The sequence below is a fragment of the Ambystoma mexicanum genome, chromosome 11 (assembly GCF_040938575.1).
Source record: "Ambystoma mexicanum isolate Mex_15411 chromosome 11, UKY_AmexF1_1, whole genome shotgun sequence".
NCBI lineage: Eukaryota > Metazoa > Chordata > Amphibia > Caudata > Ambystomatidae > Ambystoma > Ambystoma mexicanum.
In genome coordinates, this window is record NC_090934.1 from 1,100,740,693 (window position 1) to 1,100,768,057 (window position 27,365).

The 27,365-nt window shown below is 46.6% G+C and overlaps 1 protein-coding gene across 10 annotated transcripts in view; it reads right to left on the reverse strand.

The window, feature by feature from the left end:
- Positions 1-27,365, reverse strand: part of HERC1 (HECT and RLD domain containing E3 ubiquitin protein ligase family member 1) — a 3,379,312-nt gene that overhangs the window by 679,437 nt on the left and 2,672,510 nt on the right. For all 10 annotated transcript variants that reach the window (XM_069624399.1, XM_069624403.1, XM_069624396.1 and 7 more), the window contains exons 58-59: positions 23,474-23,614; positions 18,183-18,284 (exon numbers count right to left, since the gene is read on the reverse strand). In XM_069624399.1, coding sequence (XP_069480500.1) covers positions 18,183-18,284; positions 23,474-23,614 — 243 coding nt within the window. The remainder of the gene's footprint in view (positions 1-18,182; positions 18,285-23,473; positions 23,615-27,365) is intronic.

Genomic DNA, 27,365 nt, shown 5'->3' on the forward strand with positions numbered 1-27,365 from the left:
TGAGGGATGTGCTGCTCCTGAAGGCTACCGGAGGGATCCACGGACACCTGTGCTGAAACTCCAGGATATGTCCATGGGCAAGAGCGTCCAGCACCCATCTGTCGGTGGTGATCTTTTCCCACTCGCTGACGAACCTAGTCAGCCGGCCTCCCACCAGGGTGCACAGGTGGGGGCCCGACGTCCTGGTCGGTTCAGGCTTTCTTCGGTGCCAGCGTCCTGCCCTGTGGGCGACGGCAATGCTGTCCTCTGCCACTGTAGGCCTGAGAACAGCCTCTGTAGGCTTCCTGAGTCGTGGATCTGGAAGGTTGACTGTATGATGAGGAGAAACCTTTGGAAGAACTTCTCGACTTTCCTCTGGAAAAAAAAAGGTTATCTTTGTCGAAAGGCATGTCCAGTACCTTTGCTTAGACCTCCTGGTGGAAAATGGGGGCCTTCATCTAGCCCTGGTGACGAAGGCAGACATTGTTCTTCATCTGCTGGAACCATCTGTTAGCAACGTCCAACGTCACTGTGATGGCGTGATCCGACGCTACCTCCCCTTCCTGGAAGAGAGCGATTGCCTCCATCTTCCTATCATGGGGAGGAACGTCAAAATCGGACTAGCTTGCACCACAGCTCCCTGACGTACCCGGCTAGGATCGCCAGTGCTTTGGCCGCCTTGATGGTGGACACCACAGTGTAAATCACCTTCTTTCCCATGACGTCCATCTTCTTCCCCTCGCTGTTCGGAGGTAGTGAAGATGAGGATGGGTTAGCCAACCGTTTCCTCAGGGCCGCTGATGCAACCAAATCCGGTGATGGTTACGACCTCAGGTCCAGCACCCGGTACTTCTTCCCCAGCCTATACCGTTTGGCCGGAGCCATGCATGGGTTCTTCAGGAGGGCTAGGCCCTCCTCACACATGTCACCCAGAAGGGGCACCACCATGATTGTCTTCCTCTTGGTTTTGCGTCTTTGGAACAAGAAACCCTCCATCCTGTGCGTCAATGACAAGGGTAGCTTTTGACTCCTTTTCTCCTTCAATAATCCTGTTTAACCCCCTGGAGTCAGGCCCCCACACAAAAAAGAGGGTCCCTGCCCTTATCTTACACATGTCCAGAAGGTTCAGGAACCACGTCCTCCTGGCCCAATCCAGAGCAATTAAGAACATGGGTTTCTGGAACTTTCTCAACCTCCTTATTATGTGAGGAATGCTGTGAAGTGGAGGAAACACGTATAGGAGTGGAAACTCCCAGTCCACTACGAAAGCGCCACCTAGAGCTCCTATTGGGGGAAATTCCATGGAACAGTACAGTTGCCACCTCCTGTTGGCACTGGTCACAAACAGATCCACTTGAGGGGTTTCCCCCAAAGAGTGAAGATCTTTTGAAGGACTTCCTGAGCTAGTTCCCACACGTGGAAGACTGTTCTGCCTGCTCAGAGCAGCTGCCGCCATGTTCTCCTCTGCGGCTAGGTGAACTGCTGATAGAGAGATTCCTTCTTGAATTGCCAAGTACCAGAGCTGTATCGCTTCTCTGCGCAGTGGTAGAGACCCTACGCCTCCCCCTCTTGTTGAGGTAGTACATGACCACTGTGTTTTCCGTCATTATCAGGATATTCTTTTCCCGTACAGAGGGCAGAAAGGCCTTCAGCGCTAGTCTGATTACCTTCAGCTCCAAAAGACTGATGTGCAGTTTGGACTCCGATAGAAACCAACAACCGCTGATTGTCAGATCGTGGGTGTGGGCTCCCCACCCTGTGAGTGAGGCGTCAGTCACTACAATTATCTTTGGCCATGGTTGCCAAAAAGGTTCTACCTTCAGAATTCTTGGTTGGTCCACCACAGAAGATCTTGTGCTACTCTGCTTGGAAACTGAAGGAGGTCTGACATTTTGCCTGAGAATTGTGACCATTGAGTCCTGAGAACCCATTGGAGGGATCTCATTCTCAGGCGAGCGTCTGCAACCAGGAAAATACAGGAAGCCATAAGGCAGAGTAACCTCATAAAATCTAAGGCCGGAAGACTCTGGGCATTTTGGAATTTGTTGACCATCTGCACAATGTCTTGAGTCCTCACCTCGAATGACGAGGCTTTTCCCAAGGATGCGTTCAGGACAGCCCCGATGAATTGGAGCCTTTGAGATGGTATTGTGTGGAACTTCTTGAAGTTGAGGGATAAGCCCAGTCTGAGTAGGGAGTGACAGGTGGAGCTAAGATGTTCCAGCGCCTGTTTGGGAGAATGTGCCCTGATCAGCCAAAAGTCCATGTAGGGGTAGGCATGAACCCCCTCACCCCCATCTCCGGAGACTTGCTGCCACCACCGCCATCAACTTGGTGAAAACCCTCAGAGAGGAGGTCAACCCAAAAGGCATAACTCGAAATTGATAATGGGAACCGCCTATGGTGAACCTCAAGTACTTTCTGTGCTTGTGATGGATTGGCACATGAAAGTAAGCATCCTGTCCTGAAGGTCTAACAATACCATCCAGACCTGAATCTGGAGGGCCTGAAGGATCTGGAAAAGGGTAACCATCTTGTTTGAAGTCACTAAATCACAGATGGGTCTCAATCCTCCGTCCTTTTTGGGGATTAGGAAGTAAGGGGAGTACCAACCCTGGTTCCTCTTCGCTACAGGTACCGGTTCTATAGCACCTTTTTCTAGCAGAGTTAAGATTTCCTGCATAAGGAGTGGATTAAGAACTCTGAAATAGATGTTCCCTGGTGGATAATCCGGAGGCCTTTCTTAGAAAGGGAAGGCAGTAACCCTGGGCCACTGTTTCCAATGCCCATGCATCTGAAGTAATACCCTGCCATTCTTTCAGATGCTGTGAGAGTCTGCCTCCCATCGGGGTCTTGTGGAGAAAGGGCTCAGAGAGGTTTTGAAGCAGCTGCTGTAGCAACTGAGGGTAAAGCAGCCCCTGCCTGGGAGGTCTTAGCAACTCTCTCCCGTCCAACACGGGGGAATCTTTTTGACGTCTTTGATTTGACAGTCATGTCCCTCTTCCAACTGAGGAGTAATAGCGAAAGGACCGGACCATCCAAGCTGTACCAGTGGGGCGAGTAGGTGGCTGTCTGATTGCTGCGCCAAGGGATTTGGCTGCAGCTTTAGAGGTCTGCAGCTTCTTCAGGCTCTCGTAGGCGTTGCTGCCAAATAAATGAGTGCCATCAAAGGGCATGTTAAGAAGTCTGGGCTGTACATCTGGAGCAAAACCAGACTCTTTCAATCTGGCAAATCTGCGCGGTACAGTGCTAGCCACCATTGCTTTGCTGATACTGTCCGCAGAGACCAGCCTGGAGGGATTCGCACATTGCATCTTTCCCATCCTTGACAATGTTTAAAAAGCAGTCTTGTTTTTCCCGTTCAGGGATATGTTCAGCCGCTATCACTATATGTTCCCATAATGTGAAAGTGAACTTGATCAGTGCACATGTGGCATTTGCTGATTTAAGAGCCATATTCCCCGCAGAGAAAACATTTTTAGCCCAAGCTAACGCTTGTCATCTCTCTCCAGGGGGGTAGTTGGGTATGCCTGTTACCTGGATGAAGAAATGGCAGCCTGAACTACCAAGCTTTCAGGAGTTGGATGCTTTATTAGATAGTACAGGTCACTACTTGATGCAAGGTACTTGCTGGTTAGTTTTTTGTTGAGAGCTGGAAGTAACTCTGGAGTCTCCCAGTTGGCATTAACTCTCTTTTGCAGAGGTACATCTAATGGTAGAATAGGGTCCTCCTGCGGTCCCTTGTCTAAAATATCAGTTAGGTCCTCCTACTCAACTAGTGGTCCAGGCCTACCCTATTCCAGATATTCTATCACTCTAGAAATCAGTTGTCTTTAAGATCCATCGGCATGGTCCGAGGGATATGGCTTGCCAAACTTCTGGGGCAGTTTCCAACCCACTTGCAGATTACAGGGTGTCATGTACATCCTTTATTCTTGAGTCCTCTGAAATTAAGGCCTCTGGAACATTGTGTGTCCCATACTGCAAGCCAAATGGACGAGATTCATTTGAAGATGGTTCATCATCTTCATAAATTGAGGAAAGGGATTTGAAAAAATCCTTCCTTGTAAATTGAGTGAATATTTTCTTGACATCCTTCAAGAATTTAGGGACTTGCTTCGATAATGGCGTCAAAATCTTCGACGCCATAGAGGGCTCCGACGGCTGTGGCGTCAAGGGTATTTTAGGGCTTGACATGGAGCCTTCCGGCGCCAATGATTTTGGCTTCGAAGGAGCCTTTTGTCGACTCGAGGGACCCTCTGAGGGTTCTCAAGGAGTTTTCTCAAGGACACCCGGGCCGTAGGGCGCACAGGTTTTGTCCCTTGCCTGCTTTTTGTCGCTTGTGTCAACACTGGCATGGCTTTGATCATTCTTCCACGGGGTTGAGGCAGCTTTCTCGATTACTTCGAGCACCTTTAGTCTGAACCTCTCCCTCTCGGCGAGTGAGGCGGATTTGGTCAGGCACGAGACCAGTTCCGGTGAGCAACTAGACGACGAAGATGGCTATCTGATGCGCCTTTTCTTCGACCGCAGCGAGGAAGAAAGATGACGAGTGGTGTGAGCCACTATGTGATCGCCATCTTTTAGCATTCTTCCGACGAGAAGAGTCATCTCTCGACTCATCAGAGGATCGCCTTTTCGACAGGGTTGTCTAAGGGGATTTATGGGCCCTACCTGCAGCTAGCTTCCCTTTACGCTCTTTCAGTGCCTTCGCTGTCATTGATAGCCAGGACCCACACTCAGAAGTACAATGAGAGGATCCGCGGCACCATAGACACACTCGATAGGGGTCTGTAAGCGACATCTTCGCCCCACAGTCATGGCATTTTTTAAACCCCAATCTCGAAGTTGATGATGCCGACGATGATGCCATTTTCACAAAACGAAAAGGTTTCTTAGTTAAGGTACCGAAGCGCGCCGATAACTGAAGCGTTAGCGCTCGCAGAAAAACAATACTGAAGCCAACGGTCGCTGCATCACAGAGACACCAGGCCAGATTGCCTCTAGGGACACGGAGTTGACAGGCATCGACGCGCAGCACCCCTGCTGGAAAAAAATTCTGAAGCAGCTGAAGCTGGATATAGGGATATCATAAAATGAGGAATACGTGGGAGGACACAATCCATTCGAAATACAGTTTTCAAGCTAAAGTGAAACTGTTTTCTTCTTTTTTACCAAGGATTCCCAGCCTGACGACAGGGAATATTCATGAACATGTGAATCCATGCCAGACCTCATGCTGGAGAACACGAATAACAGGCAAGTAACTTGTTCCTTCTCCAGCATAGGATCTTGCATGGTTTCACATGCTCATGAATACGATTTCACAGCAGTACATATACACAACCACAGGAGGAGGCAAGGCTCAACAGAAACGATACATTTGATGGCCACTAGAAAAGCAGCCTTCCTTGAGACAAACTTCAGAGGGGCCTGATGCATCGGTTGAAAATGAGGCCCCAAAAGCTTAGTCAAAACAAGATTGAGCTCCCCAGCCGGAGCAGGAGCCTTCACTGGCAAAACGTCCTGAAGAGACCTTTGAGGAAATCCTTGACGAGCCTGTGCGACCACAGGGACGGCTTACCAAGTGCCCGGGTATACCTGGATATGGCAGCGAGGTGCACATTGATAGAGGCTTGAGCCAGGTCAGCCGTGGCCAGCAAAAGCAGGTACGGGAGGAGCTGCAGAGCTGTGATTCGCAGAGGTGTAATCTTCTGAGTCCTGCACCACACTTTGAAGCGTTTTCATTTGTGGCCGTAACAAGACAGCGTAGAGTAAGCTCTGGCTTTGGCCAAGATCTTCTTGGATTCCAGTGGCAGGGAATATTGTCCAAACTCTAGGGGTGCAGGAGCCATGTCGTGAGGCTCAGCAACGCTCGGTCTTGGTGCAGTATTGTTCCGTTTTCTCTGGAGAGAAGATCAGGAAGTGGAGGCTACCGGATGGATGGAGCCACTGACAGACAGACCAGGTCTGGGTACCAGATCGGACATGGCCACGCCAGAGCAATGAGGATCACCTTGCAATGTCATTGTCCGAGTGTGTTGATCACACGCATCAGGAGTGGAAGTGGCGAGAAGGCGTACAGAGAGAGCACGTCCCATGGGAACGAGAAGGCGTCCCCCAGGCTACTCGGGTGAGGAGACCTGCTGGTGAACCTCTGGCACTGGAGTTGGCTGCCGTCGCGAAGGGGTCGATTCTGGGGTTGACCCCACTTACGGAAGAGAAGGGAAACTTGCACTTGCTCAAGTTCCCACAAGTAGCAGGACCGCAGATCCCTGCTGAGCGATTCTGAAAAGGGGTTCTTGGTGCCCACTAGGTGAAATGGGACAAGGAACATGTCCTAAAGAATTTCCCAGCGCCACAGAGACTGGGCTTCCAGTGGGAGAGCGGGGAAGCACGCCCCTCCCCGTTTCCAGATATAGAACATGGTGGTGGTGTTGTCCATGAAGATCTGCACCACCTTCCCTTGTAGAGGGGGTTGGAACAATTTGAGGGCCCAGAAGGCTGCCTGTAGCTCCAGGACTTTCATGTGAAGGTCCTTCTCCTTTGGGAGCTAGAGGCCTCTGTGGTGATCATGGCCTGGTACGGCGGGGATTGAAATGGAGCTCCTTTGCGTGAGATGTGGGTGCATCCCCCACCATCGTAGAGCTTGCTGGAACTCCTACTTGAGGGCAATCTTGTCCGTCCAAACGCATGTGACCTGCAGCCACCTTGCGTCGACAAACTCCTGGAGAGACCTCATCTGAAGCTTGCAAAATATAACAAGATAGATGCAGAAGGACATCATGCCCAACAGCAACTTGATGGAGCGGACAGTTGTGATGGGTACTGCTGACAGCTGCTGAACTGTTCCCAGGATGGCCTTCACCCTCTCCTCCGAGGGGGTTGCTAGGCATGCAACCATGCTGAGGTGGGCACCGAAGAATAGGGCGTTCTGTGATGGCACCATGCAGGACTTCCGATAATTGATGGAGAATCTGAGAGCCATAAGAAGGAGGATGGCCTCTGTCGTGTGCATGGTCGCCAGGGCGTGCAACCAGGAGCTAATGAGCCAGTCATCCAGATAAGGGTATAAGTGGATGCACCATAGCTATGTACTTTGTGAACACCCTTGGAGTCGATTTCAGGCCAAAGGGCACAGCCCTGAAATGGCAGTGCCTGCCGGCCATGGACAAAAAAGCGCAGGAACTTCCAAAGTTTCCGGTGAATAGGGATGTAAATGTAAGTGTCCTCCAAGTCCAGAGTCAGCAGAAAATCGCCTTAATCCTAGCTCTTCAGCAATATTCCCTGTCTGAGCGTTATCTTATCTTCATCCATTTGGATAGGAAATGAAACATCTTAGGGCGTTTTGTTCTTCGTTGGGTTATTCATTCCCCTTCGTTCGACACTCTGTCAGTAATGATTGGCTGTCATCGCTGGGGGCGTCATTAGATTCCGAAGGAATGTCCGCAACCCATTTGATTTGGGCCTATGCACTAACTGAATATTTAAAAAAATGTTTTGTTGAAGTTCATTGGACTTCGAGTAGAATTGATTGGGTCTTTTCTGTTTTTCGATTATTGCGAATTATTTCTTCTGTTCTTTCTGCCCTGGAGTTGTAACTCTCCCCAATGTTTTATACAACTTCGAAAATGGGGCCAAGGAAATAGTTAATGCCACCATTATATTGTTGTGAAGTTGTGAGTCCACAGCAGATGAAAGGCAGGATTCATTTACATTCCTATTAGACCTTAAGACAGTGTCATTTTCCAAAGCTTAAGAAAACAAATAGGAGGATGTTTGTGGGTCTCCATGATTCTTCCCAGCTCAACGGAAGGCACTTTTGCTGGTAAAGCAGAGCTATGAGGTTGAAGTTCTAGGTCATTGCCACCCTGCTACACCGTCTCCTTACACTTTAGGATTGATTTGTAATCAGGAAGCAAGCACCTCATCTTTTTTTATGAATTGAGCCTCTTCCGAGAGGTTTAGGCTTAGTCCATTAACGTTCAAAGAGTAATTTATTCTGGAATCATTTACTTTCTTTTGCCGTGACATTTTTGTTTTTATTTCAGCAATGTGACTAGAAAGACGAGACGCCAATATTGAGTGTTGCCTCTCCACTTCCCCTATATATCTGATGAAGATTCATTCTGCATTCGATTAGTAGTTAATGTACAGTTAAGTGCTGACATAAAAACTGGTTTGCTCTGCGCGATAAAAACGTGCTCCAAGGAGACGCACTCGTCTGCCAGATCTCCTCCCGTCATTAGGACTTGCATAAGTGGGGTCAAATCACCGGAACATGTAGGGGCCCGAGCAAGGCCTCATTGTGAACTAAAGACTGTCCGCTATTTATTCCCTACGGGGACATTAACGGAGTCAGTCGCCTCTGGGCCGCCTCTATGTTGATAGTATCAGTGTTGGTATCAGTTCTGAAACCCACAGCGTTACCTGGGGCCTGCCCCACGCCAGTCCTTGCAATGCCAATTAAGGAGACCACCCCCCACCCTCAGCTAAGATGGATCAGATGTATACGGTACAATCTAATTTAAAACAAAGAACGCCATATTGATTGCCATTTCCATACTCGCTTCTGCAGGGGTGGGAACGCTCACCTCGGTTGTATGCATCAGGGTCGATGCTGTTGCATCCAGGAGCTTGAGCTGACGATGTGTGCAGGGGCCACTAGTCACCATAAGCTTCAGGGTTGAAGACGTGCAGCAGGACGGCACCTCGTCTGAACTCCGTCTCAACTCCTGCTTCCAACTCACATGTGCCAGCGCCACATGGCTGGCTCCTCCTTATATAACTTGATGGATTTCTTAAAGGAGCAGCTTTCTGATAGCAAAGTCCCCAGATTAATGAAACACAGCAGAGTTTTTACAAGCAGTCTCTCCGTCTCAACATCTGCTGCCAACACATGCGCCGACTCATGAAGGCTGTTCTGTTACAGTCTTTTACACAAGTCTTTAAAGTGACTTGACATCCTCCCAGTGGTACTTGGGGCTCTACTTTGAAATTCTATGAACTCTTCTTATGTTCCTTATACTGTCAGCGATCCCTGACCCCTGTGTCAGCTCTTTGTCGTTGGGGAGAGTGCCCGGAGACAGTTCTTGATTTAATGGGCGTTTTCTATTAGGTTCACCACTGTGATGAGGGAGTTCACTCCCGAGGCACTCTTGGCTTCTACTACTTTTGTTGTTATCACTGGGACGAGGGAGGTCACTCCTGATGCACTCTGTACTTCGGCTGCATTGTAGATTACTATTATAACGAGAGATTATTCCTGCAACTTCCTTGACTCTAGGTTCGCTGGGTGTCACTATTATGACAAGGGACATTACTCCCATAGAAGACTTGACTCTTGGCTCTCTGTGTATCACTACTGTGATGAGGGAATACACCCCCGAGGAATGCTCAACTCTGATACCTCCCCAGACCCCATCAGGCTTGCCAACAACTCTCATTACCCTCAGCTTGACGGGGGAGTCTGACTAGTTCTTCCTGGGGTCTCCAGTGTTGCTTCTGCACACTTCCCCAGCGTGTCATTTTGCTGCTGCTACTCTTCGGTTGCTGCGGCTCAACAGATCCGTTTCCACAGCAGTCTTGTTGTTGTTAATGGACCATGCGGGTCCACCTCTTGAGGTCACGCAACCACCGAATTCTTCCCGCTTCAGCAACGAGTCGGGCTCACACTGGCTCACATAGCTTCTCTCTGCTTCTTGCCCAAAAACCGACTGTCTATCGGGACTTTGGATGCCACAGGTTTGAACTTCCCGGGCTGCGCAGGACAGACACTGCATTCCCTTGCAGCAGTTCCTTCCTCCCCACAGCATTAGTCATTCCTCAATTTTTACATTGCATAGCTGGGCCCGCCCCAACGTAACGTCAATGTCTTTCTTTGATATTCTTGATGCAATCTTCATGCATCCCTGGGGCCACTTCGTCACAGTCTCTTGGTAATACAGTCTGTGGGTACTCTGCATGTTTCCTTGGCTCTTACTCGTCTCAGTCAAAGCAGATCTTGAAGGTGAGATAGAAGAGACTTTACAACAACAAACAGTAGCACTGTCAGGTTGTATGTCAGATGACTTTATCAGGGACCTGCCTTCTGGGGAAATGGGTATAGGGAGGCTCTTCACGGGACAGGAGTGCTTATCCCGAGGAGAGGAGTCTCTCTCTCTGAAGTTCTGCATTGCACCACCTCTGTGGGGACTATTGGGTAGCAGCCTCACGCCCATGCCTCACAGGGAAGGGCTCCCATCTGGGGAGAAGACTATGTGATCCTGTGAATCGTCACACCATTGACTTGGTGATATTGCTCGAAATCCCCTAGGTGAAGGGACCTGGCTGCAATCACATTTTCTGGGAGACCTTCCTTCAGTAAGTGGGGTTTGATGCATCTTAATCTTAGGTCATCATATGCTGGACATGTGAAAAGGAGGTGTTGCACATTTTCATCCTCCCTCCACACATTTTAGATATTGCAGTGGACAAATTGATCCATTTCTTCAGAAATTTCATCCAGGGGAGTGTATCTGCTCCAGCTAGTGCAAATAGGCATCTGACTTGTGGATTTACCAAGGTTGACAGGTATGTTGGGTGCCCTTTCCCCAGATCAAATGAATCTGCCCAGCCTAAATAGACGAGTCGCTCCAAACCTTCTCCATCAATACTTCTTGTTCTTGACGATTAGGACTTTTCTAACTTGTTTATCATCAACCTTCATAAGTGAGTGAGGCAGTAAAGTGGATCTAGGATGTGTCCGAGCCCCAAAGGTGCCAGGTCTTTATCCATCTGGTTCTTATACGTAGAAACAAAGTCTTGGGCAAAGTGTTCTAGCCATTCCAAGTCCACTAACTGGTTGTGCTGCAATGGAATTCTTTTTATTGTATACCTGGCTGGGCAGTCCATCACACTCCTTTGTTGACCACAAAAGGTTACATTGGCCAGCAGAGCAGCGTTCGGCAGATACAATAGCCGTTTCCAGAATTGACACGCTCACATATGCCAACTCTGGTAACGCTCTTGTCCAAGCCGCAGATCTCTGCTCCGTAGGCTACTGTGCCTCCGAACACGGCTTGGTGGACTTTTCAGACTTCTGGAACAAACTTGTCCTTGTGCTTATGGGAAAAGCTACCCATCACTCTCCTGGCTACTGCCGCTTTCCTTCTTGTATGTTCAACATGCTCTTTCGAGGAGATTTGGAGTTAAAACCAGCCCCAGGTAAATAAAATGTTCACTACCTCGATTTCACCTTCCATCCTAAAACTGTGAATCATGACTTTTGTTTTGGCCTTTTTCAGGATGAGGTGATTATTTTTACAATAGGTAGGTACTGCCTGAAGTTGGTTTCTGAGGGCTTTTGAGGTTCTCGCAAATAGTACAGAGTCGTCCACATACAATAACATTGGTACAGGCCTTCCATTGATTGCGGGAACATTCTTAGAGGCCTCTTCCACGCACATAGGCGTATTGGTGATGTATAGACAGAATAAGACCGTTGGCAAGCAGGCAGCCCTATTCTGGCTGTTGGAACTTTTTTGGTCAGCTGGCCTTGCGGGCCAAACCTAATCTGGATACATGTGCTAAAATAAAGAGAACTAATAATATTGGGGAGCGCGATGTTGATTCCCATGCTGGCCAGTTTGACCAAATCCTTTCTTTGACCACCATATCGAAGGATGATCAGAAGTCCAGAAAGGCTACGTATAACAGCATCTTTTTGGCCATGGCATATTTGGTGGACAGATGCCAAAACACAAAGACCTCATCCACATTGGACAGCGACGGTCTAAAGCCACCCTCTGCACAATCCAGGATGTAATTTGCTTCTTTCCAACTGTTTAGTTCAGATAGGATTATGTGGGGAAAATTCTGGCAATCAATGTCTATGAGGCTGTTTGGTCTATATGATCGTACCTCATTAGTGGGGCCTTTTTTATAGATGGTATGATAATAGAGTTGGACCATGATGAGGAATAGTCTTGGATCTCACAAAACAGAGGAAGGCTGCTTTAAATAGCTGCATCCACCATTCGTGTGCGTACTTGAAGACTTCACCTGGAACCATGTTCGGACAAGGGGCCTTACCACTAGCAAGATGAATGGCTTTGAGGAGGTTATCTTCTTTTAAAAATGATATTAAATCATGTCCCTCTGGTCTCTCTCTATGGCCTTCTACCTTCATTGAGGGCCTTGATGATGCAGATGGTGCTTCACTTTGACAATTCCCCCATTGACAAGATGTTCTGGCTGTGCCTGCGAGGTGATTGGGTCCTCAACTATAGCAACCCCAAAGATCAATGAAAGATAGGAGACCCATTCGACCTCAGATAAGTTGCATAAAAGCAGGATGTGTGCTGCCCAAGACACTTCGCCACAGCCCTCCAAAAAGCTTTAGGATCTTCATTGTTTGTCGATTTTGCTAGATTCTCCCAATTCCTGTTCCAGAATTCTTTTTTCTTTTGAATAAGCATAGATTTGTAGTTTTTCCTAAGCAGAGTGACATTTTCCCCTCCACCACCTTGTCTCAAAGCTTCTTGGCGTGCACTTTTTAAAGCTGCGCAAACCTTGTCAAACCAAGTATAGACAAGTAATTCAACCGCATGTCTACATGCCGCCCTTGTCCTACATGAAATCTGAAGAACCGCCCAAAATCCTTTTTCTTCCTTCTTGTGGAAGTTGAGATAGCCACCTAGGTTCTAGGGTTTAAGTATCCTGTAGTGCAATTATGTCAGAGGCTAAAATAAAGGCTTTGAAATAGGGGTAACTCCGTTTCTGGGGTATACCGGCGACATTCCAGGACATGATTTTGATATTCAACCCAATATTGTTACTTGCTTCGGCTATGGCCTTCTGTCTTAAGGAAGGTAGCCCTACACCCTCTAGTCACTGCTTTGCGATAACATGCAGATTGGGTGGGGGTTGTTTGACTCACCGGGGTGCATTGTTCAGGTTTTGGACATTATTGTCATTAACAAGAGAAGACTGGATATTTCACTCATGATTTACAGCTCGCCTATTAAGTTGCATTTCATGCCTTTTGGACAGAGGTGGACGCTCCATGCAGGCAAAACTACTTTTTGTGCCAGTCAGTTTAGTTGTGTCGTAGAGCTTTTCAGCTGGTTTTGAAGCTGAGTCAGGGGCTTTGTTGGGCAAGACCATCTGGATACCGCAGAAGGGATTGACAGAGGGTCTATGCTCCTAATAAATGATATCAGGCTGGATTTTCCACAGCCCACAAGAATTGCATTTTGAGTAGAGTCGAAAACATTTAACCAGAGTATTATCACTACTTTTAGATTTGACCTCATACTTTGTTCATAAGGCCCCTTCTGTTCTCTGGTTCGGTAGTATTTCAGAAGGAGTATGTTCCTGATGTTTGGGAGGATGTCCATTAACTTTGTTCCCTACGCCACGGTCTCATGTCTACAGAGTCTAATTTAATCTAGTCCCTCTTGGGCAGATGCTGGCTGCCATTTCGGTTATCATAGAACTCAAGGCCGTGACCCTTTCACTGTGAAAGCTATGGTAAAGGAAACTAGAATACAAAACAAAGGCTTCCACCGGAATGTAAATAATCCAGTTTTCAAATAAAACAGCATTTTAATGGGTACTTTCAATTAAGTCGCTATATAATCACCTGTATAGTATGGGTAGAGAAACAAAAACGGTGAAGTATGACAACAAGGTGTCGATTAGGTAAAACAAATGTATTATTCATGTGAAATGTACTTTATTTTTATTTTATTTTTTACATTTGTAGTGCGCACTACCGCCCAAGGGCATTGAGGCGCTTTTTACAAGAAAGTGTACGTAGGCAAGAATACAAATTTGGGGCATGCGGATACGTAGTTACATCATAGGTGGTAGGTTACAAAGTACAGTTAGGCAAACATGGTTGGTTTCAGTCGAGTACAGAGTAGGAGCTAGGCCTAACATTTCAGACAAATAGCCTGGTTTTGATGGCTTTGCGGAACGCCAGGTGGGAGTCGATAACCCTGATGTGTGTGGGTAGTGCGTTCCAGTGGGTGGCAATGATAGCTGGGAAGCTGGAGCCCCCTGCACGCACTCTGCATGTTTTAGGCTTGGTAATCATGTTGGTCAAGGCTAGCCTAGAAGGCCTGGTGGATGTGGGCATGGCTATGCGCTGGGCGAGGTAGGGGGTGCTAGATCATGGAGGCATTTGTGGGTGATGGAGAGGATTTTGAAGATGATTCTCTGTTTAATGGGAAGCCAGTGCACCTGTCTCCTGAGGTCCGATATGTGGTCCTTTTTAGGAAATCCTGTGGCAGCCCTAAGGACGTTGTTCTGGAAAAGCTGGAGTTTGGCAATGTTTTTGCTGGATGTGCCTCCGAGGAGAGCATTACAGTAGTCCAGTCTTGAGCCGATAGTAGCCCTAGAGATAGTAAGGCAGTTCTGTGCGGTTAAGAAGGGTCTTACTGCATTGAGCAGTTTTGAGTGGTAGGCCGATGAGGAGGCAATGGCGCTGACCTGCCTGTTCATGGTGAGGTTGGAGTCTGGGTAGACTCCCAGGGTTTTAACTGTGTAGGACACAGCGATGGGTATATTATCAATGGTGAAGGAGCGATAGTTCTTGTCGAGGTTACCCAGGATGGTTGGTGACCCAATGAGTAAAAGCTTGGTTTTGTCACTGTTGAGGCACAGCTAATTTTCTGCCATCCAGGCTTGGATGGTGCAGAAAATGGAGTTAAGGGTGATCCAGCACCTGGATATCATCAGCGTAGTTGGTGTATGAGATGCCAAAGATGTCAAGAAGGTTAAAAAGGGGCCTAGTAAATAGGTTGTAGAGGGTGGGCGCGATGCAGGAGCCCCGAGGCACCCCACATTTGATGTTGCTAGGAGAGGCACATGCCAAGTCGGAAAAGACTTTCATGGCCCTTTCCTGTAGAAACGAGGTAATCCACACACAAGCTTTAGGGGAGAAGTTGGCTGCAAAGGAAAGGGGATGGCAGAGTGTATTGTGGTCCACTAGGTCAAGGAGCAGAAGGAGCGCTCGTTTTCCAGCATCTCTGATGTCGTCCATTTGATTTTTTAGGTCGAGGAGGGCCGTTTCGGTCCCATGTCGTGGCCTGAAACCAGACTGCCGAAGGCCCAGAAGGCGGTGGTCCCCAAGGAATTTTTGGACTTGCAGTTAGGCTGCTTTGTCCAGACTTTTGAGCAGGAAGGGGACAGTGGTAATAGGCCTGTAGTTTCCTGGAACTGAAGGGTCAAGAGATGGCTTTTTGAGGAGTGGTCGTACCCAAGCCTCTTTGAGGTTGGATGGGACATGGCCAGACTGGAAGGAGGCGTTGATAAATGCTGTCAAGAAGTGGGCGAGGGTAGTGCCACAATCCTTAATGAGCTGAGCAGGGCAAGCATTGCCCTTGCAGTTGGACGGTTTGATGGTTTTTAGGAGGGGAAATTACTTCGGATTCACTCAAGTCCTTGAAGTTGAATACCGGAGAGGAGTTGGTTGTAATCTCCTTATTCTGATTACTATTCTGAGTGGCAATTAGGAGAGTTGAGGCCTTTTGGTGAGCTAGGATTTTCGGTTGGGCTTATTCATTCAGGCCCCACAGAGGGGCCTTCCCACAGGAAGTTTGTAGGTCAGGTTCGGAAATCGTTTTTGTTGCTTGCTCCAGGGTGGCTATGTACAGCTAAATTACATCCCTCTTCTGGGATTAACCCGTCATGGGAAATTGCCAATGTGCTTGCATTCGGTGACCGTCTACCTTCATTGGTCCTTTGTTCATTCATACATTTGAGTGCCTGGTTATTTGGCTCTGCGGGACAATCGTCAGAGGGTACATTTGAATTAGGCCTCCTGTGCCTACAACTGAACGGCACATGTTGCCAATTTGTGCAAATGCAAAACCAACGCTACTGAATCAGGGCTGAGATTATACTCCCCCCGATTTCTTATGTTTTTGGAAAGGTCTCTTTTATCCTGTATGGAATGTTTCGGTTTACTGTTTTGGCTAATGTTAATGAAATTTTTTTTATTGTGTCTTTAATATGCACATGTGCACACTTTTGTAATTGTACAGCTTTTTAACTCCTGAATAAAGTTGATGATTATTAGGCCTCATCCGTTCCTCCCTGTTCATAGTTGTGAGACCGCCTTCAATGACTGATAGTTGTCTCAGTCCCTTGCTTAGATCTGTACCCCAATCCAGCCTGCTTTGCCATGATGATCAATCCTTTAATCAAGATTCAATCACTGACTTGAGAGCTGAATAGCGCTGGTCAGCTCACCCAGCAGCACTTGTTCGTTTAGGGGAGGTCATTTTGGTTAGCTTGTCTTGGCACATGAGTGGGCAGGTTCGTGTCTGCCCGATGCATTATTGATCCTGTGCTCTTACCCTTGAAGAGAACGGATGGGTGTTCATAACATTTAACAGGTTCGGTCCGTTCCTGTCCATTCTGTCTTGCACCCCCTGTGGATTAATGCCTTTTCTGCCATTGTGTCATCGTCCAAATCCACTGTGGGTCTGTCTTGCTTAAGTACGTTCCTAGCCAAGAAGGGACTCTGTTATGATATGCAGGGCACCAGGTGACCCTTCTTCACTATGCAACCTTGGTCCCTGGGTTCCGTCCTTGCTTTTAGTTCTTTTTATATCATTTCACAGATTGTTAATTCTTGCTACACTCTTGGTTATCGCCTCATTAAATGGGTCGGAGTTCTTGGCAGCCTTTTTACAAGTGGTTCCTATTTCGTTGCTGTTTGGGTCTTGACCTGCACCCGCCCCGCAGGGGTTGCTGTGATTATCCTCTTCATCAATCATTGGTTCAGCTTGTGGAGCGTGGGTGGGCCCGAAATCTAATATTCTCACAGGGCTGAGTGCTTGAATAATATTTGAAGGTGAGGATAACTCGTGGTCCCTTTCATGGGCATTTGGAAATTCCAGTCGTGTGCAAAGCTTGGCAGCTAAGACACAGAGTCAGGCCTGGAGAGTACTTTAGATATGGATTTAGATCCATTTTGTTGTTTAGTCGGTATCTATCTTCAATGGACCCCATTGCCACCATCTCACCCGTGTTTGCTGCATTAATTGGTTGTCACGTAAGTCCCCCCACCCCATTTGCTTCCAACAAACTTGTGGGCCTCCAGTGCTTCTCCACTTCAGCCAGGGAGTGAGATCTTAAGGATTTGGTTTCATTGGCCGCCTGCTGTACTAGGTCATGTGTTGGCTCTTTGGTGTGTACACTACCCATGGTCGTCACTGCTTCAGTCCCGCTGCCAGCTAATTTCCGCACAAAATGTATGATAGAGGACTGCTTTTTTTGTCTCGTCTTTATTGGGCTTGGGCCAACTTTGGTACCAGGGGCTGCCCCAGAAGATCTACTTCTAGCTCGTCCCCAACTATGCCATTTGCAGACAAGTGCGTTGTACTGTTTGAGCTATGCTGTATGGTGCTGTGTGGACATTCTAGGGTGGCATTAGTCAATTAAATGTAACCCTACCATCCACGTATGATACGATATGGCATTTGTAACGCGCCTATACACAAGTGTTTCACGTAGTTGGAGCTATGATGATAATGCTCTATTAATGGCCAGAATTGTACCATACAAATATCAGTCATTTGCTACACACTTTTATGGATGGACAACTACCTCCAGCTGCGGCCTTAACACTTTAACACGTACCAGCAAAACACCATCCCCAGCCACCACAATTCTTGTAGGCACACTACACCGTTTTACTGCAGCCGTACCGTATCAGATTGGGCCAGCGGGGAGTCAACATCTAGTGCTTAAGGAGCCGGTGCCATTTGTGGTGTCCGTTCCACCATGGTCCTCCTAAGACTATGCCAAAGCTGACCACAGCAGTGATCACAGCGGCCGAGCAGAGCCCCAACACTCCATCTCTACAGCCACAAACACAATGTCCCGGGAGGAAAGTACTGCGCAGCATGTTACAGGGAGTATATCCGCAACGTAGTAATGCCTGCTACTGACACCACAAACCTATAAACCTGGGAGCATATTTCTAATTTGGGGAATCTATAGGAAGAAGAACTTCATTAAAAACAACTTGCTCAAGGACACCAAGTTTGACAATGAGAAACTGAGCTTGAACCTAAGGCACCAAGATTAAATGGTTGCTTTCACCAAATAAACCCAAACACAGGCTGCATTTTTTGCCCCTCTATGTTAGTGATTGCCAATGCATACAAAATGACAGTCTCACATTAAACAAATGGATGTTACGTTACCTTTGATCTACTAGAGCAAGCAGCTACTCCCACATCAGGAATCCATACAGTAGTTTGAATTGATCCAGAACCAGTTACTGCAGTCTGTAGTACTGAGCCATCCTAAAAAACAAACATATTAAAACATCTCGTCTATTACCACTGCATTACTTTTCTTTTAACACCAACAAGATCATAGCATTTGCAATATGCATGAACTATCACTTCAGTATGCATTTGCCAGAAAATACTATCCTTTCCTATTCAGAATATTTCTTAACAATGTGTGGGATTTGGATTTGAGTTTATATCAGACACATTTCTGGAAACCCATGACTGGAAAATGTCTAATAAACAAAACTGAATGCAGTCTCTAGCGTATAATGGAAGTTGACTAATTAGGGAGTAATTATGAGAGGGATCCTGCTAACCATATGCTTTTAAATGTATTCTTCCAACAAGGACTGATGCAGGAGATGCAGGTTTACCTGGAATTTACTTGCAAAAGATTGATAAAAAAATATTTAATAGCGGCAGTGGATAGACAGAGATACTATGTGTTCGCTTCTAGCACCACTGATAAATTCGTTTCATAATTTGCTATATCAATTTTCACTCTTAAAACCAAGACAAATAGTAGCAGGAAGCAAAGGGAATCACAAATGCACTTAGCAGCAAGTGGAAAACTGGAGACAGACAAACCTTATGACTTGGTTTATGGTTCAGGTTCTCCTGGCCCCTCTTGGCCCCTTCCTTGACACATAAATCACCTATCGAGGCTTTAGACAGTTGCCATTCCTGAGAATTATACCACAGGCTGAGCCGGTGAGTTAGCTGGGAGCTAAAAATATACTATACCCCACAGGAACTTTTACAAAGTCAAAGGAGCTATTCTTATATTCATCAATTGTTTTCATATATTGGTCACCTATTATTCAGATGAAACAAAGGTATGATATGATTTTTATTTATAGCACGCCCATACACAAGCGCAAAAAAGTCCCAAAGCTGTGGGACTTCTAAAGATGCAGTGCCTTTACCATTTGTCTCTTTAGTGTACGCATATGACGAGCATTACTCAGCGTAATAGCATTTCACATGATTGCATCTGCTTAGAGTCACATGCTGTACATAAAGTCCGACTTCTAGAGGTAAATTGCACAGTTTTGTGCCTTTCCTTCGAAGATCGAAAGGAGACGTTGACATGGGAGTGACTCTAACACTATCCCTAATGTGACGTGCGGTGTACCCAAAACCCCTCACATGTCGAGGTCCCTCAGATTGTTATTTTCCGCCAACCTAGTTGGTCACCTAAAGCAGAGCTTGCAAGGGTTAGTTTTAAAATAATATAAAGCCAAGTTTGTTTCTCCAAGTCTAGCTGATCTACAACACTGCGAGTAATTTTGAGCTGTTAGAAGTCATTCCACTCTGACAGCTAAAGTCTTTGATGACCAAACTTGCATATATGCCTGATATTTGCAAAAGCTTTATTGTTAGGGTGACTTTTGTTGGGGTGGTCAGGAAGGGTGGTTCAAGTTGCGCGAGCCATATTGATGACGGGGGTGATGGCAAACGGGGTGCGATGCTACAAATACATAAGTATCGAACATAGTTAAATATGGAGGGGATACGTTACTTTTGAGTGTTAGTGTTTGTCTAGAGTTGATACATATTAGAGCTGCACGCGCGTAGAAACATACAATGTTAACACTGCGAATGTAACATGAACACTATCGACATGGGGTGCTCGAAAGTCCATGGAAATTGGGGGGACGGAAAGGATTTCAATGCACACGTGGAGTGGGGCCTGTTTTGGGATCCTGTGGTAAAAAAGGAATAACATTTATGAAACAAACACAGAGAAATGCATACATATAAGGAGTTTAGATCACCTAAAGAAACACAGAAGGGTTTATATAAATCTACACACAAGTGGGATTTTGCGAATACATTAGGTCTTGCAGCTAAGCTAAGAGTTGCACGATGCATTTCAGGGAGCAGGGATAGTCTGGTTTTCTGGTCCTGGCGGGTTGATGGAAGGAAGAATGAGTCATCTAGTAAAAGGTCAGCTTGAAACAGGACAAAGGTTTATTGTTTAACAGTTCTGCAAAGTAACGGATGTAATCTTTCTAATTGCATTGAAGTTGTGTAGAGAGGGTTGTCCATTTACTTAGGCCGGCAATAAAGATGGGGCCTGAGGCCAGGCGGTCAATTGTTTTCACAGGTTGAAACTAGAGGCTGTACGTGCTGCAGTAGTGGTCGCATAAATTATTAAGTCTTAAGAGGAACCGGGAGTTTTGGGTGGATCAGATTGCAATCAGTAGTTCAAAGAAAACCTGTTTGTTCAGGCCTTCCTCGTATTGCTAAAATAATCAAGCAAACCAGGTGCAATGACACTTAAAGTTAAAGCCTCTAGGCCAGTTGTTACTGAGCAATGAATTATGGTGTATGTGAATTCTCCATTGTACCATGATGTCACAACCTACTACTGACCAATCCTCAGCAAAGGCGGACTTCCAATATGATTTGAAGATGGTCGTAAAGAGTGTCAGTGACAAATGAGAAAGAATGAATTTGTAAAAAATTGAAGTTCTTGTAAATGTTTTGTCCAATCATGTTTGAGGGGTGGGTAGTAATAAAATATCTGGGAGTGTTTTAACTGTTGCTAAAATGTATAAAAATGTTTTCAATTGTAATTCATTGAGACTTGAGTTGGTTTGGTTCCATGGGACGATCCAATTGCTCTCCGGATTTGTGTACAATAAATCTTGCTTTACGTACAAAATGTGCACTCGTTACCCTGGTTTGGGCTCAAGTAATTAGGGGTCTGCCCCTACACTTTTGCATAAACATTTTTTAAAAAGGAAACGCCTACCAAACCCAGCATACTTTAGGTGTTTAGTAATTCAGTCATACAACTGACGGACCTATATGACAGATATAAAGATCTTTGGTAATTATTACCTTCCAAAATGCTCTTTAATATGCAAATAATTAGGGTGTTCCATTCAGAAAAGTAAAGGTTAAAAATTATGCATCATTTTACAATATTAAATGCATGCCTATGTTTAAGTCAAGCACATAGTTCCCACAGGTGGCACTAAAATTAAGATCAGAAGCAAGCACTAACTTCCCTCCCTTGCCCCACATTTCAGAGGTCTGTGGCCACCCAAAAGGTGCAAGCAGGAAATAGATCATAGAGAAGTTAAAATGGCAAAAAATAAATCTGACTGCCAAGTGCATCAAGAAACCTGGGAAAGGATACCGAAAGTCATAGGAGGGTGAGAACAAAAACTTTGTGCCAAAGGTACACACTGTTTCACAGCTGTAAAGGTGTCCCGTGAAGATATCAATTCAGCCATCTTTACAGAAGCTGCTCAGTGCGAATGAGGTAAATGGCATGCTTTCTGGGTTTATCATGTGTCTTTGATGACATTCTGCTGCATGCTAGGTTATACCAGGAAAACCAACTGCAATGTATGTCACACAATGCATAACTGTGATGCTTACAAGTAATCTTTACAATAATTATATTTTAAATGCAAGGTAGGACTTTTACTGTCACACAGTACTTCGAACGACAGCAGGACATCTATATCTATACCCACACATATCAAAATGTTCCTATGTGTTGTACAGCCCAAGCAACTCTATGGTGTTAAATATTTTAAATTACCTTAAACGCAAGCTGGAAAGACCTGTAGCCTAAACCACACCCACAAAGGTAATATTGTGCTTGAACGCCTAATCCACTGGTCAATTTTACTCTTGGTGTTGGGTATTTTGAACAATTGCACAAACAGCAACGATGTAAACAGAATGTACCACTTCCTTTGTTATAAAAGGTGCCTGCATTGTGCAGCTACGATGAATGCTGTAGCTTCCCACACATGAATGCTCAGGGTCTTCCTTATTAATTACTCCATCAGGAGAGTGCACAGCCAAATATTCCAAAATCTTCTGTCTTTACTCTCCTGAGCGGTTTATGCTTAGGCAGAGATTACACATTTCACTTGCGATTTTACCACAGTCTAATGGCATTCCGGCCCAAGGGATTGGAGAAACATCAGCTGCAGCAGGTAACTTGCTGCATTTCCATTTTGCATCCTATTAACAGCAGAGCTGTAACCATGAGAAGGGGGTTCAGTTCTTTTCATTCAACATTTTTATAAGATGTGCCTGTCCTACTTGCTTATAATTCATATGTAACCTTTACCATTTGAGAAGACCGGATGTAGAAATGTAGTTATGTTACATTAATATTACAGACTAGTTTAGGTGCCTCTCACAGAGTGACAGCAGGCAATTTGTGAGAGAAACCAGATATTAGCATTGAAACCATAATTTCTCATTCCAACCTTCTCTCACTTGTAATCCAGTTGGCAGAATGTTCTTATCACTTCCTCTAAAAGATTGTTTTCCGACTTAAACCGAATGTAAACAATTAGCCATAAGAATTACCTCTAGTGTTCTCAACTATAGAACACAATGCCTTCCCCAAATCTTGGGCGCAGAGATCTGAAAACACTGTTTCAACTAACAAAACATAGATGATGATAGGCATGACTAAATAGAGAGGAAACAAAAACTTTCTAATCCCTGCAACCTTAAAAAATGCCTTTATAATGTTATGGAGCCAAAATGGGGGACATAATAGGGGTGAAAGGGGGTAGTTTGGAAAACGCAGACAGAGTTTGTTGAAGGGGCAGAATCTGGAGAAGGTGCAGAGTCTGGCAGAAGTGGAGTAAAGTTTGGGAGGGGTGGGGGCGCATACACTTGTTAGGGCCTAGGGCAGCAGAAAGCCTAAATAGGCAACTGAGTGTACGTTCTGGGGTTGTAGCAGGCAATTTCCAGGGACAGATTTTTTCAAAAATATACAAGGCATACACATATTATGATCATGAACAGTAGAGACCAAAGCAAACTAACAATAGCTTTACCTGTCAAACAATACATGTGTGCACAAACTCAACCAAAATTGGGCACTCAACTCATCTGATTAAATGTAGTTTGCTACTGCTATGTTGTGCACCTGTTTTCCAATTAAACTAATGATTACTGTCAGGGTAAACGCAATGCAATGACCATTTACCCATGTATACAGACACATCAAATAGGGTTCAAAGTCTTGAGCTAAAACCATAAGGAAAAACACTCTGAATAACGAACACCCATGAACAAGACAGCAGATTATTCAGTTAACTCAGTTTCCTTTACTTAGTACAAATGCATTATGTTTGCTAACGTTCAAGACAACCTACCAACAGTGTCGCTGGAAATTAACAACAGTTCTAAAAAGAATGAAACCTTACCCGTAGTGACCAAATGTTCATGAGTCCACCAAGCCCGCCAGACACCAAAGACAGTCCATCCGTGCTGAATGCAACAGTTCTAACCGGTGTAATATGTCCTCTCAGCTGAAAAACACACTTGATCACTTCCTGGGGCCCCTCCTGTAAATTAAGTGCATTAGTGGAATCAGTGACTTTCCTAGGCTCTGTAATCAGCATGAGGAGTAATAGTATGCTCTATTAATAAATAACACACATTCCATATGATATAAATTGACTTTGTTGCCCCTCGTCTACTCTTAAAGAAAATAATTAAAATGCAAATCTTATTTGATACAAGAAAATGCTATTAAAACATTATAAATATTGCCACAGTGGTTCTGGTTATCTTATTAAGAGAACTATTGTGCTATTTGTAGCAGAATATACAATGTATAGAAACAACACACATATTGTAAACGAGTACACTTTGATCACATTTCAAAGAAAAAAAAGTCCATTACAGATGGAAGAACAAGTTACTCTCTTACCTGGTAACGTTCTTCGATGCGATGGTCCGACGACGTATTCCATATCTATGACATGTAATCACCACAGCTGTGCTGCTTCGGAAAATTTCGGCGCCTGCGTCGATGACGTCGATGCGCCGTCCCCGAGGACCTCCTCCGACGTCACCCGATGTGGTAAGTAGGACGCACGACGCCTGTAGCCTCAGTTGTAGTTTGTTCCCCAGAACGTGGGACACCAGTTTTCTGCCAGTCAGACACACAAGGCCTTGCGGAACGCGAGCTGCAATCGCATAAGAAATTCTGCAGCGGGGAAGGTAGGGAGGGAGCGAAATGGAATACGTCGTCGGACCATCCCATCGAAAGAACTTTACCAGGTAAGAGAGTAACTTGTTCTTCGAGGGGATGGGGCCCTCTGACGTATTCCATATCTATGACAGACTCCCAAAGCAGTACCAAGCAAGGAGGTGGGAAAGAATTTAGAACACAAATTTAGCATGCCCAATAAAAATGCGGAATAAAGGACTGCCTTGCCAAAGGTCAGATCCTGCCCTCGGATGGAATCGAGGGAGTAGTGACGTACAAAAGTATGTACCAAAGCCCAGGTGGCTGCATCACAGATGTGATGAATAGGAACACCCCTCTGCTTGGCAGTAGACGCAGCAGCACCCCTGGTAGAATGGGCCCGCAAGCCAGTCGGAGGGTCCTTACCCACCAAGCGGTACCACTCAGATAGCTAAAATAATCCAACGAGACAAAGTCTGTTTCGTCACAGCTTGTCCCAAACGCTTTCCAGCGTAACCAATGAAAAGTTGATCGTCCACTCTGACCCGGAACATGCCCGAAATATAAAAGCTCAACGCTCTCCTAGGATCAAGACTATGGAGCCTCTCCTCTTCCTTACCAGGATGTGGAGGTGGATAGAATGCCGGAAGAACCACCTCCTGGCTCAAATGAAATTCCGAAACCACCTTCGGAAGAAAGGAAGGACGAACTCGAAGGACAACCCTGTCCTTATGAAACACAGTGAAGGGTGGCTTAATTGAAAGTGCCTGTAACTCACTCTGCGAGCGGAAGTAACCACAACCAAAAACACAGTTTTAAGAGTTAACAGTCTCAAAGGGCAAGAATGCAAAGGCTCAAACGGAGCACCCATAAGAAACTTAAGAACAAGGTTCAAATCCCAACCGGGCACCAGAAAAGGTAACGGAGGGAACACATTAGTGAGCCCTTTCAAAAACTGAGAAATTAAAGGAATCTTAAAATAGGAACATTCTTCAGACGATCGCTTAAAAACGGACAGCGCCGCCAGGTAACCTTTAATGGTACCCACTTGCAAGCCCCTGTGGGCCAAGGAAAGCACAAAAGACAGAACCATGGGAATGTCACACTCGAAAGGATCCACATTGTTAACTCTGCACCAGTCGCAGAACTTAGGCCAACGGTACAGAGACTTTGTTGCCGGCCGTCTGGCCGAGAGCAACACCTCCAACACATCTTCAGGGAGGTCCCAATCCTTATACCTCAACCTTTCAGAAGCCAAGCGTGAAGGTTGAGGGATCTAACCTCTGGATGGAGAACCTGACCCCCCTCCCGTAAGACCAGATTGTCTCGGTAGGGAAGACGACGCAGAGGCCAGATGGACAAGTCGAGAAGGTCCGGGTACCACGTCCTCCGGACTCACGCCGGAGCAATGAGAATCATCCAGGAACCGAACCTCCGTAACCTCCGCAGTACTTGCGGAATGACGGGGACTGGAGGAAACAAGTACAGCAGTGGGAATGACCACTCCACCACGAACGCGTCTCCTAAGGCTCCTTTTGGAGGAAATTCCCACGAGCAGAACCTTTCGCACTTCCGGTTGACACTGGAGGCGAAGAGATCCACTTGAGGGGTCCCCCAAAGGGCGAAGATCTCCAGGAGAATCTCCTGAGCCAGCTCCCACTCGTGAGAGATCGTGCTCTGCCTGCTCAGAGCGTCCGCCGCCTCGTTGTCGTCTCCGGCCAGATGAACAGCCAAGATCAAAACTTCCTGCTGGATGGCCCAGAACTCTAGCTGCATCGCCTCCCTGCACAGAGGAAGTGACCCAGCCCGCCCCCCTTTTTGTTGAGGTAGTGCATGGCCACTGTGTTGTCCGTTAGGATCAGGACACTCTTTCCTCGCACAGTCGGCAGAAAAGCCTTCAGGGCTAGCCTGACGGCCCTCAGCTCCAACAGATTGATATGAAATCTGGACTCCGACGGAGACCAACGACCGCTGACTGTCAACTCGTTGGCATGAGCTCCCCACCCCCCATGAGGGATGCGTCCATCACGATCGTCACCTCCGGCCAGGGAAGCCAAAATAGGGCCCCCTTCATCAGATTGCCTTCGATGGCCCACCACAGAAGGTCCTGGGCGACCGAGGGCGGCACCTGAACAGAGTCCGACATCCTGCCGGAAGATTGTGACCACTGCATCTTGAGTGCCTACTGCAAAGATCTCATCCGCAGACGAGCCTCTGCCACCAGAAGAATGCAGGATGCCATGAGGCCGAGCAACCTTAAGAACTCGAACGCCGTGAGCGTCTGGGCAAGATGAAACTTGTGCAGCATCTGCTGAATGTGAAGAGCCCTCACCTGGGGAGGAAAACACAGCCCCAGGGATGTGTTGAGCACTGCTCCGATGTACTGGAGCCGCTGTGTTGGCGTCAAATGGGACTTCTTTAAATTGAGGGAGAAGCCCAGCTTGTGAAGGGAGTGGCAGGTGACGGACAGATGATCCAGAACTTGCTCGGGAGAGCTCCCCCTGATCAACCAATCGTCCAGGTAGGGGTAGACGTGAATCCCCCCTTTCCTGAGATGCGCTGCCACCACCACCATGAGCTTGGTGAAAACCTTTGGGGCCGAGGTCAATCCGAACCGCAGGACCCAAAACTGAAAGTGCGAGTCGCCAACCGCAAACCTCAGGTACTTCTTGTGCTTCGGATGGATTGGCACATGGAAGTAAGCGTCTTTGAGGTCGAAAGACACCAATCAGTCCTGAAGTTGAAGGGCCTGGAGGACTTGAGAGACAGAGTCACCATCTTGAACTTGTCCTTCCTGAGGAGTTTGTTCAAACCGCGCAAGTCCATGATGGGTCTCAATCCCCCGTCTTTCTTCGAAATCAAAAAATAAGGGGAATACCATCCCTTGTTCCTCTCCGCTACAGGCACCAGTTCTATGGTGCCTTTCTCCAGCAGGGCTTGAATTTCGTGCGCAAGGAGCGGATCCGGACTCTTCAAAGAGAGGTTCCCAGGTGGATTGTCGTGAGGCCTCTGCCGAAAGGGAAGACAGTAGCCGTGGGTTATGATCTCCAGAACCCAGACATCTGAAGTAATGGCACGCCACTCTACAAGATGCTGCGCCAGTCTTCCCCCAACCGGCGAAC